Below are 12843 nucleotides of genomic sequence, written 5' to 3'. Positions count from 1 at the left end.
AGCCCTCTGCTCCGAAGAACGCGGCGCGCCCTGGTAGCGTAACCACGCCCCCACCGCGGGATGGGAGGGTGCGTCCCTGTGCGCGCGCGGCGGCCGCCCCGCGGACATTAGGATGTGTGCATTTGCACGCGCGGGCACACTATTTGGACTGGTCTGGCCGGGCGGGGTTTGACTGCTCAGCGGTCCTGAGGCGGAGAGGAGGCGGTAACTAGTGGACCCTAATGCGTTAGCCCTGGACAGAAGGGATAAGGGAGCCAGAGCGAGGGGCAGGGCTGCAGGCGACCTGCAAGGATTTGAAGTTGCCGCGGCGAACGGCGCCAGGGTCCCGAAAGGTGCGACTCCAGCCGGAGGGAAGAGCGACAGCTCTAGTGGCCCTCCTCCTTTTGTGTCTCCGGGCAGGGTCCGCCCGCAGGCGGGGCTTGCGGAGGTCGGGCCGCGGGGTGACACCCGCGCCGAGGGCCCTCGGATCTTCCTCACTCCGGGTTGCGGAGGCTCTGGTGAGGACCTGCCCCGGCTTAGGTCGCTGGGAAACTGCGCCCCGCGCCCCCATTCCCCGTCGGAAGTCGGGGTTACAGTACTCCGCCACTGACCTGCACTCGTGCAGTCTGACCCGGCAGGGCTGCTCCTCCCGGTAAGACCTCTGCACAAAGGTTTGGCTAAGTTTACCTCCCTGCTTTTCTCCCGGAACTAGGTTCTTTGGAGGTTCTCTAGGCGATTTCCAGGGACTGAGGATTTGGGGACATGGAATATTCGATAACAGTTCTGCTTCTGTACCAGGAAGAGAAATTATCTAACGAGGAAGTAGTAAACTATTAGCATTTTCCTGGGTGAATTTAGCATTTACTTTGTATTTTACATCTATGAAGATTTTTGGCTTTTGCATTTTGATGTGTTTACAAAAGGTGGGACACTTTGAGAATTTGTTCATATTTCAATTTGTGCAAAGTTTTAAGAAGTATTTAAAACTCATATCTGTAAGTTTAATAGGGCTGGGTAAAACTGGAAGTTAGTTTGAAATTGCTAAGAGTATTTATGAACCTGGAAGTTCACTTTTGTTCTGTGATATCAATTTTTATTACTATAAATTGGAAAAGTATTTTATGTTTAACAAAATAGAAACGTTAACATTTTGAAAATATGACAGTCTTGATTGTGATCCTAACTTTTTTTTTAATCAGTAAGTTTCATGCCAGTTCTGGGCATTTTGTGAACAAACATGGGCAAATGCCCTGTTTCCCTATTTTTTGCAAGTACTACATTTGGTGACTTTTCAAGAAATATGATCATTTTCAAAGCTTAATAGTTTTTGTTCCTCTTCTGTGCTCTCCAAATTACTTGTGTTTATATCTAGTCTTACAATTAGGACATTCACATTCTAATTATCTCTTTTTCTTCTACTAGATTGTGAATTCCTTCAGGTACATGACTTAATCTTCTCTGTAGTCTCAGTGTTTGGCACATGGGAGAGGCCATAAATGTGTATTGAATGATTAATGTCCCCATTTAGACATTCTCAATATAATACATTGGATGTTTTAAAAACTTTCACACTTTCTGAACTGGGTTTTATTCTTGTGGAAAAAAATTGCATTGTATTTAAAATGAAGTTGGTATAATCGATCAAAGTATGTTTCTGTAAAGAACATTCTTTCCTTGTTACCTCTTAATCCAAGAAATGATATCAGAGAGTATTTCCTGATGCTTTGTGAGAAGTGTGTTTACTAATGAAGACCTAGAGCTGACAACAACTTTGAGAACTAATACTCAATTCCAACAATGCTGTGTTCAGTCTTATGTTGGATAAAGAAAACAAAAAACTTTTAAGCATTAAGGACCTCAGTATAATCACTGTTTTATAAAATCTTAATTATTTGTTTATTTAATTAAAAAAAGTTTTTTGAGACAGGGTCTTGTTAGTTGTTGAGACTGGACTTGAACTTTTTTTTTTTATTGGTTGTTCATAACATTACAAAGCTCATGACATATCATCTTTCATACATTTGATTCAAGTGGGTTATGAACTCCCATTTTTACCCCAAATACAAGTTGCCGAATCACATCGGTTACACATCCACATTTTTACATAATGCCATATTAGTGACTGTTGTATTCTGCTACCTTTCCTATCCCCTACTATCCCCCCTCCCCTTCCCTCTCATCTTCCCTCTCTACCCCATCTGCTGTTATTCAATTCTCTCCCTTGTTTTTTTTTTTCCCCTTTCCCCTCACAAACTCTTATATGTAATTTTGTGTAATAATGAGGGTCTCCTTCCATTTCCATACAGTTTCCCTTCTCTCTCCCTTTCTCTGCCCCCACTCATCTCTGTTTAATGTTAATGTTTTCCTCATGCTCTTCCTCCCTGTTCTGTTCTTAGTTGCTCTCTTTATATCAAAGAAGACATTTGGCATTTGTTTTTTAAGGATTGGCTAGCTTCACTTAGCATAATCTGCTCTAAAATGCCATCCATTTCCCTGCAAATTTGGACTTGAACTTTTGATCTTCCTGTCTCAAGTCTTCCAAGTAACTGGTATTACAGGCATGTTCCACCATGCCCAGTGCCAATATCTTAATTAAAAAAAAAAAAGTATTGTAGAAATGATTTGTATTGAAAAAAAATTTAGACAATATAGAAGAATACAAAAAAGAAAAGGAGGAAAATCCCTAATCTTGCTATTCAATAGCCCAAACATTTGGATGAAAAACTTCTAAACATCTCCCTGTATAATTATATTATCTCAATACATGTTTTGTGTTTTTTGGGATTATATTTCTATTTTTCAGTCAGCAGTGTATCAGGAATATCATTCCATGTCAATACACAGTGATAATGTGTTTTATAATTTGAAATGGCTGTATCATATACTTATTTATATGCACCTTAATTTTCTTAAAAAAAATCTGCATTCAGAATGATGGACATTGAGGTTGTGTTCACTTTTTTCCCCCTCACCTAAACATTCTCCACTAAATTAAAAAAATTTTTTTTGTAGTTGTAGCTGGATACAATACCTTTATTTTATTTATTTATCTTTATGTGGTGCTGAGGATTGAACCCAGGGCCTCACACATGCTAGGCAAGTGTTCTACCAGTGAGCTACAACCCAACCCCATCTCCATTAAATCTTTTTTTTTTTTTTTTTAAATATTTATTTTTAAGTTTTAGGTGGACACAACATCTTTATTTTATTTTTATGTGGTGCTGAGAGTCGAACCCAGTGCCTCACGCATGCTAGGCAAGCACGCTACCACTTGAGCCACATCCTCAGCTCCTCCATTAAATCTTTTTTTTTAAATGATCAACTGACTTTTTTTTTTTTTTTTTTTTTTTTTGAGAGAGAGAGAGAGAGAGAGAATTTTTATTTTTTTTTTTTAGTTTTCGGCGGACACAACATCTTTGTTTATATGTGGTGCTAAGGATCGAACCCGGGCCGCACGCATGCCAGGCGAGCACACTACCGCTTGAGCCAATCCCCAGCCCATCCATTAAATCTTTTTGTGGATATTTTTTGCATAAATTTGTGTGACCATCTCTTTGAAGTAGAAGTAGGATTTCCAGGTTAAAGAGAATGCCTATTTTAAACATTTTTAGTATACATGCTGATAAATCGAGCACTCTTTAAAACATTTTTTATTTTTTTTTTGCTACCTTCCAGAAAAGTTACATCATTTGTACTCTCCTCAAGTAGTAAGAATGCTTATTTTTCTCAAACCTTTCAAAGCATTGGCTTTTGTTCATTTTCAGAAGTCTCAGCCAAAAAAAAAAAAAAGCAAAAGATGAAGAAAAAAGAAAAAGAAAACAATCTTGCTTTCTTTACATTTCTTGATTATTTCTGGAGTTTATGTATCTTTTCTGTATTTATTGTCTTGACAAATATTTTGGTATTTTGCCTGTAGCTCATGGTTGACAGTGCAGAGAGAAAGAACTTTGAGGGACAATGGATGCAAAAGCTCGAAATTGTCTACTTCAGCATAGAGAAGCTCTGGAAAAGGACATTAAAACATCCTACATCATGGATCACATGATTAGTGATGGAGTTTTAACAGTGTCAGAAGAGGAAAAAGTAAAAAATCAGGTAAAGCCCTTTGAAGCAATCTGTGCTTTCTTAAAAATTTTTAGAATTTAAGAAATTTTGGAACTTTTCATGGGTCTTTCCATTCATTTATGTTGCAGACATATTCATTGCTATATACTAAACTACTTATTTTTTTTTTAGCCCACACAACATCAACGAGCAGCTATGCTAATTAAATTGATACTTAAAAAAGACAGTTATTCCTATATATCATTCTACAATGCTCTACTACATGAAGGATATAAAGATCTTGCTGCCCTTCTTCATAGTGGCATTCCTGTGCTTTCATCTTCCAGTGGCAAAGATTCAAATGGTGGAATAACTTCATATGGTTTGTACCTTTGATACCTTCTGTCATATTTCTATGATGATGGCTACTACATTTCTTCAGGTTTATCTGTAATCTGAAAAATATGATCAGTTCACTGAAAAATGCATATGAAAAAATTGTGATATTTTCAATTTAGATATTTCGATGTTAACACATTTTCTTCTCAGGGAGCTATTTGTTGCTTAGATCATATGCAGGCCCTAATTTTTAGAGTTAACCAGACTTTCTAGAGACCCTTATTTAAGTTCTTTTTTACTTCTCTGTGTTTGTAGAGTTTACAGGAAAGAATAAAAAGATCTATATTCTTGAAAGGAGTTTCATAAACATTTTCTCCTTTACACTTTTTTTTTTTTTTGCAATGCTGGAGATCAAGCTTAGGACCTTGCACATGCTAGGCAAACATTCCACCTTTCCCAGTCTCTAGTATGAGACACAGACTGGAGAGTCAGAGAGTCATAGGGTGTATTAAGCAGGTATTGATAGACAATTCCATTGTTTGTAGTCATCTTGAAGGATACATGTTTGCTTTTTTTCTCCATGTTCTGAGAAATCAGAAAGTTGAAGTTAATATGCTAGTCATTTTCTTTTGAAAATTCTGAGGCTAAGACCTTGGTTTGTTCTTTTTATTTTTTTGTGGTATTATGTAAGTAGCCACTTCAAAGTTATATTCATGCATACTTGTTTTGGATTTCAGTAAGGACAGTGCTGTGTGAAGGTGGAGTACCACAAAGGCCAGTTGTTTTTGTTACTAGAAAGAAGCTGGTGAATGCAATTCAACAGAAACTCTTCAAATTGAATGGCGACCCAGGATGGGTCACCATATATGGAATGGCAGGCTGTGGGAAGTCTGTATTAGCTGCAGAAGCTGTTCGAGATCATTCACTCTTAGAAGGTAAGTTTTGACCTCTGTGTTGGTGGCTAAGAAGATAATTCTTTAGGCATTCTATTAGTTTTCTGTTGCTGCTGGTAATAAATTACCATAAATTTAGTGGCTTAAAACAAAATTTATTATCTTATAGTTCTGGAGTTTTTTTTTTACTAGGCTATAATCAAAGTGTCAACAGGGAGGCCTTCCTTCTTTCATTTGAAGGCTCTTGGAGAGAATTTTTTCCTTGCAATTTTCCCCTTGTGGAGGAATCTTGCATTCCTTGACTCACGATCTTTTCCTTAAGACCAGCAGTGCATACATAGTATCTTCATACTCCTCCCCATCTTTTTGTCTCACACTTTCTTTTCTGATGTGACACCACATAAAAAATATTAAAAATAAATAAATAAATAAATAAAAATTCTTAGTATCTTTTCTGTCTGTGTGTAAGCCCCAAGAAGAAAACCTGGGACTTGACTGTAGCAGTCAATGGGTGTTCACAGGTGGGCTGAGATTGGCAGTTTTAGGCACAGGTCATCCAAAAAGAAGGTATAGTCTGTATAACTGAGGAATTCACTCATAGTCTAGTAGGATAACCAGACATACAATCAATTATGATTATGTGATAAATTAGAAGAAAATATAAGGTTTAAAGTTAGAACAAAGGAAGGGAACATTAACTCTGGGGGAAATAGGTAGATAGCACAGGTTTCCTCAACAAGGTGATATTTTAGCTGGAGTTTGGAGAAAAAAATAGAAGTTTACTAGGTAGATGAGCTAGGGATGGGAGAGTAGGGAAAGGAGGAAGGGTGGTTACTGGATGGGGAGGGCATCCTGGGCGGAGGAGGGTTACAGGCATGCTTGTAGATGTGAGTCTGGTAAGTTCTGAGGATATTCATCAGGAATAGTCCTAGAGCTTCCTCAGTGTTTGGTTGTGAACTCTTCTAGGGAAATTCAAAGGTAGTTCCTGATTTCTTATAGTTAAACTTTTTCTTTCTTTGCATATGAGACATAATTAGCAGTTAAGGCTGATAAATTGAATGGAATAAGAAGTATTTAAAAATCTGAATCTAAGAGATTTGAAAAGATGGATGTTAGGGCATATCTGTTGTACACATAAGACTTTAGTTTATAACTTCATAGGCTGCTTTGTTAGTAGCATTTATTATACTCTTGTCAGAAGAATGTCTAATTCCCAATCTTTGATTTTTTTCCTTCTGTCATTATAGAGAAATTTTCTGTGACTTAGCCTCTTGCAAATCTCAGATTCAAGTGTCTATCTATCTATCTATCTATCTATCTATCTATCTGTTTTTGGTACTGGGGATTGAATCCAGGGCATTTAACCACTGAACCACATTTTTGATCCTGATCTTTTTTTTTTTTTTTTTTTTTTGTACTAGGGATTGAATCCAGGGACACTTAACCACTGAGCCTTTTCCTCAGCCCCCCATGTCTTTTTCTTTGTATTTTATTTATAGACAGGGTCTCACTGAGTTGCTGAGGTTGGCTTTGAACTCGCAATTCTCCTGTCTCAGCTTCCCGAGCCACTGGGATTACAGGCATGCACCACTGCTCCCTCCCCATTTTATTTTTTATTTTGAGACAGAGTCTCACTAAGTTGCTTAGGGCCTCATTAAGTTGCTGAGGCTGGCCTTGAACTTGCAATCCTCTAGTTTCAGTTTCCTGAAGTGCTGGGATTTATAGATGTGTGCCACCATGCCTGGCTAGGAAATATTTTTTAACCTCTATTGCAAAGTTGATCACTGAGGATATTTCAGCATAAATTTGGCTTAAGTTCCTTTAGTGTAAAGAAATAAGTTTTTATTTCAATATTATGAACTTTTAAAAAATGTGTATTTATAATATAGTAATTTATAGGATTAAAAGAATACCCCATTTAAATTATATTGTGATGAATTTTCAATTTTAGGGATTAAAGTTGAACATAAGTTTATGGAATTAGATGACTTAGTAATCATATTGTATAAATTGTTATCTTAGAATAGAGATTAACCATTTTGTTGAGGAAATCCCAGCTATATTAATAGCTGTCCAGTACATGTAAATTTAATTCATTTCCCTCATATATTTTTGTGAGATCTCAAGTTCAGAGGACTGAGTTAATCATGTCCTTTAGTTCATGGTTCATTTTTTTTTTTTTTTTATGTCTTTTCGACCTTAGCCTCTTACTGTATTTGTTTGTTTATTTCCTTTTCAAAATTCCCATTTTCGTTTTTTTCCTGTCCCTTTTTGTATTATAAATAATAGAATCCCAGTATATTTAATATATGTTTTTAATAAATACCTGTGTATTGTACATGCTTTTATAAAATGTCTATGTTGTTTGTATGTGGATATTTTAAATTTGCACAAATGTTATGGTGTTATTTTATTGTGTTTCTTATCTCCTATGACATTGTTGAGATTTATCCTTGTTGCTGAATATACAAGTTATTTGTTACACCTGATTGCTATGAACATATTTTACTATCCATTCCCCTAATATAGTAATTTAATACGTACATTGTCTCCAACTCTCTGTTGCTCCAGCAAAGCTGGGTTGAATCTTTAAAAGAGTGTTTTTTTAGTGTATATTTCTAGAAGAGTTGCTAAATTAAATGATGGGATATACCAACATCAAATTTGGTTGTACCACAGTTTGTGTTTCCACCAGCAGGGTATGGGGGCTCCAAGAGCCTTACTTTCCCAGTGACAGTGTAGTCCAACTTTATAATTTTTATAAGGCTGGCTGATGTAAAGTTATATCTTTCAATTTGCATTTCTTTTATAACTCAGGTTTGAATATTTTTTTATAAGCTTGTTAGTGTTTTAGGTTTTCTTTTATAGATTTTGTTTATATCAGTTGTGTACTTTTTTATTGGGATTTCCATCTGTTGCTTTTCAGGAGTTTCTTGTGTGTTCTCAATGTTAGACTTCTTGGTTTTTGACTTTGTAAATACCTTATTCTAACGTATTCTCTGTATTGACTTTGTCCTGGATGCTCTTAAAGAAGAGAAGTTTTTAATTCCCAAATAGTCAAATTAATAATTTTTTTTGCATTCTAATTTGTACTTCCCAAGTTTTGCTTATATCATCCTGTATCAGCCTCATGTATCAGCCTCACCATTTATATTGAACTCTTCAATCTCTTGAGTTTGCTTTTGTATGTTTGCTAGTTCAGGAGTAGATGCTTTCTGGGGCTGTGTAGGTAGCTGAGAGCTTGTCTAGCCCATGCAATGACCTGGATTCAATCCCCAGCACCACAAATGAACAAAAAGAGATGCTTTCTCAAAGATAGATTTTACTCTTTTGAGATTACTTCCATTCAAAACTTTAGGAATTTGGCTTTTTGCCATTAATTATAATGTAAAACCTTTTATTTTAAAAGTGTAGATAATGGGAAAGGTTACATACTTTTTAAAACTGGTTTCTATAGAAATTTTGTTATCTTAGGTGATTGATATAAAAAATGTTAAGTTCTTAGCTATTTATGCCTAGATATTTTTAAGTAACCCAATTTTTTTTTCACAGTTTAAACCCTGTATTTATTTTATTTGTAGAGAAATTGTTGACATATCTTTAGACCATTTACTCTAAGCTTTTCTTTTTTATTATTTATTTGTTTTAATTAGTTACACATGACAGTACAATGATCTAGACATATCATATATTTGTACTCTAAGCTTTTCATATAGGCTGCCTACTTATTTGTTTCTGTCCTTCCCAGGATTTCCTTGATGCTATTAAATTGCTTACAGGAAAAACCTCATGTGAAAGTAGGATAGGATTTGTTTTCTTAGAATAAAGGCAGTTTTTCTCAGAATAAATTTCTCTGAGTGAATTATAAGTAAACCCTCATTCAAGGCTAAATTGCTCCCTCTTGTGCCCATAGTTAAGATGTTTAGGTTCTTTCTGAAATGTGGAAATAATAAATCAGTATTTATTTATTTATTTTTAACTATTTTTTAAAATTTATATATGACAGCAGAATGCATTACAATTCTTATTACATATATAGAGCACAATTTTTCATGTCTCTAGTTGTATACAAAGTATATTCACACCAGATTGTGTCTTTATACATGTACTTTGGATAGTAATGACCATCACATTCCATCATCATTTCTAACCCCATGCCTCCTCCCTTCCCCTCTAACCTCTTTGTCCTATCTAGAGTTTGTCTATTCCTTCCATGCTCCCTCTCCGTACCTCACTATGAATCAGCCTCCTTATATCAGAGAAAACATTTGACATTTGTTTTTTGTGGATTGGCTAACTTCTCTTAGCATTATCTTCTCTAACTTCATCCATTTACGTGCAAATGCCATGATTTTATTCTCTTTTATTGCTGGAGTAATATTCCATTGTGTATATATGCTGCATTTTTTTATCCATTCATCTATTGAAGGGCTTCTAGGTTAGTTCCCTAGCTATTGTGAATTATGCTGCTATAAACATTGATGTGGCTGTGTCCCTGTAATATGCTGATTTTACCAAGGAGAAGGATAGCTAGATCAAATGGTGGTTCCATTCCCAATTTTGCAAGAAATCTCCATACTACTTTCCTTATTGGCTGCACCAATTTGCAGTCCCACCAGCAGTATATGAATATATCTTTTCCTCCACATCCTTGCCAACACTTATTGTTGCTTAACTTCATAATGGCTGCCATTCTGACTGGAGTGAGATGAAATCTTAGAGTGATTTTGATTTGCATTTCTTTGGAAATGTTGGTCACTTGATCTGCTTTTCTTTTTCACATAAGAAGTTTGAATTTTATTTTTAGCTCAGTAGCAAACAATTGAAAGGTTTTGAGCAGAGTATTTTTTAAAAGATCTTTCTGGTTTCTGTGAGGAAAGGAGAGAATTTAGGAAATAAGAACAGAGGCAGAAGAACCAGTTGGTTCAACTGAGAGAAGAAAGGGACTTGGACTCAGATGTATGCAGTTGACTTGGAGCACAGTGATTGGATTGGGGATGCCTTAGATCCAGAAATGTTAGGGGTGATGATGGGGTGCTGAAGGAAGGCTGACAGGAAGTCCACAGCTGCAGGGAACGCAAGATGGCTTCAGGGGAGTGAGATTCTGTCTACCTTTCTTTGTAAAGCTTGTAGTGTTTTTTTGTTTTTGTTTTTATTTTTATTTGTGCATGTATTGATAATGCCCTGTTTAGTTTTAAATTTAGGAGAGAAAGGCTTTTAACCTAAGCATTATTAAGTCCTTAAATTAAAATGTGAGTTTACTAGGTAGCTGCATCAACACGCTGAGATTTTAAAGCACAGAAGCTTTCTCCAAAGGTTTTTGTATGATTACGTTTTTAGAATAGTGATTTATTTTTATACCTAATTATTGTGAATACCAATAAATAAACTGCCCTTGGATATAATTTATGTTTTTGTTTTTTTCTTTTTCTTATATTTTTATGATCATGTAATAGAAATCTTTATGGTTAATGTCACTTATCAGTGATCTAATGCTACTGTTCACCATATTTTGGACATAGAGATTCCTTATATATACATATAATATATTTGTGTATTTTTATTTATTTATTTATTTAAATTTTAATATTTATTTTTTAGTTTTCGGCGGACACAACATCTTTGTTTGTATGTGGTGCTGAGGATTGAACCCGGGCCGCGCGCATGCCAGGCGAGCGTGCTACTGCCTGAGCCACATCCCCAGCCCATATTTTGTGTATTTTAAAAAAACATTTATTTTTTAGTTGTAGGTGAATACAATACCTTTATTTTATTTTTATGTGGTACTAAGGGTCGAACCCGGTGCCTCACATGCTAGATGAGCGCACTACCTCTGAGCTATAACCCCAGCCCTTATTTGTGTATTTTTTTAACCTGTGAGAAGCCAATTAAGTCTGAAGGCTACACTTTAGAGTCTTCATACATATGTATGAAAATACACATGTGAAGATACATATGTAAATAAAGATGTGGTTTAATTAACAATATTGATGGTAACAGTAATAATAATAATGACTATTGTAAGTGCTTACTAGTTCAGAGCTTAATATTTATAAGGTACTCTCAGATTTATAACACCAGTAATCCTGTTTGTTATAATCTTTTACAATTAACAGCAGTTTCAAAGCTTTATGTTGTTAATTTCTCACAGCAACTCTGAAATAGCTGGACTAGAGTATAAGAAATGAGACTGAGTTAAGTGACTGTGGTTACTAACGATTGCATAGCTAGTAAACAGTAGAGCCATACTTGAACTTAACTTACTTTAAAAGTTTGTATAAAAGAACCATGATGAATAACTTATGTGATCCTGGACATCAGTGTTTTTTTTTTTTTTAAATATTTATTTTTTTAGTTATAGGTGGATGCAATATCTTTATTTTTAAGTGGTGCTGAGGATCGAACCCAGTGCCTCATGCATGGTAGGCAAGAGCTCTACCTCTGAGCCACAACCCTAGCCCATATTAGTGGTTCTTAATCTGAGTGATTTTGTTGTCCAGGGAACATTTGACAGTGAGTGTTTGGAGGCAGTTTTGGCTCTTAGTACTTCTAAGGGGGAATTATACTGGCACCCAAAGGGATAGAAACCAGGATGGCTGTTGATCTTCCTGTAATGCACATGAATGTCCCTTACAACAAAGAATTATTCAGCCCCAAACATCAAGAGTGTTGAGGCTGAAAAATGGTGTTATACCATGATTACTGATGATATACACCAAAGATAGCAAAATTTTGCTTGGTGAGATTTCCTGATAATCAGTACAAGATTTCCTCCAAGCCTCAGTTTATTTAGATCTTAAATTTCTTTTCAGATTCAAACTTTAAAACTCAATAATAGCCTATCAAAATTTATAGCCTGTAGCCAGCTATTCAGAAGGCTGAGGCAGGAGGGTCACAAGTTCAAGGCCACCTTGGGCAATTTAATGAGACCCTGTCTCAAAAAAATTAAAATTAAAAAAGGGCTGGGGATGTAGCTTACTGGTAGAACACTTGATTATCATGCACAAGTCCCTGGGTTCAATCCCCAGTACTGCAAAGAAAAAAATAAAAAACCTGAATTAAGAGAAGGTAAAGATTCAAGATTGGAGAATGAAATAAATCTGTTGCTTAATAGTAAAGCTATTCAAAGGGGGATTGCTGTTCAAAGGCCTTCAGTTTATTATTCTTTTCCTCATTAGGTTGTTTCCCAGGGGGTGTTCATTGGGTTTCAGTTGGAAAACAAGACAAATCTGGGCTTCTGATAAAACTACAGAATCTTTGCACACGGTTGGATCAGGATGAGAGTTTCCCCCAGAGGCTTCCACTTAACATTGAAGAGGCAAAAGACCGTCTCCGCATTCTAATGCTGCGCAAACACCCAAGGTACAGGTGGTCAAATGTAGTAGGTGTTTTAGACTTACCTGCTAACATCTTGAAGACATCATGCCTTTTTTTCAGTTGAGGGACTAAGAAAGAGCCATTGCTTTCTTGCTGTTCTCTTTCTTATTTTGTTTTTGGTACCGGGGATTGAAACTGGGTTCGTTAGCCATTGAGACACATCCCAGCCCATTTTATATTTTATTTAGAGAGAGAATCTTGCTAAATTGCT

The 12843-nt window shown here is 36.0% G+C and overlaps 1 protein-coding gene across 2 annotated transcripts in view; it reads left to right on the top strand.

Annotated features, from left to right (window-relative positions):
• The first annotated feature begins 48 nt into the window (after positions 1-48).
• The window catches only part of Apaf1 (apoptotic peptidase activating factor 1), a 78133-nt gene continuing 65338 nt past the window's right edge, over positions 49-12843 (top strand). The window contains exons 1-5 of one of the 2 annotated variants that reach the window (XM_046419265.2): positions 49-631; positions 3896-4074; positions 4216-4405; positions 5100-5297; positions 12434-12617. In XM_046419265.2, the coding sequence (XP_046275221.1) occupies positions 3937-4074; positions 4216-4405; positions 5100-5297; positions 12434-12617 (710 nt within the window). In that variant the 5' untranslated portion in view covers positions 49-631; positions 3896-3936. Of the gene's footprint in view, positions 632-3895; positions 4075-4215; positions 4406-5099; positions 5298-12433; positions 12618-12843 lie in introns of those variants that run through there. The other variant, XM_058571285.1, reaches the window with a different exon arrangement.

The sequence above is a fragment of the Marmota monax genome, unplaced genomic scaffold (genome assembly GCF_021218885.2).
Source record: "Marmota monax isolate L192 unplaced genomic scaffold, Marmota_monax_Labrador192_F-V1.1 WCK01_AAM20220418_F8-fsc00036, whole genome shotgun sequence".
Taxonomy (NCBI): Eukaryota; Metazoa; Chordata; class Mammalia; order Rodentia; family Sciuridae; genus Marmota; species Marmota monax.
The sequence above is the reverse complement of the archived record's forward strand: the minus strand, read 5'-3'. Positions and strand labels throughout refer to the sequence as shown.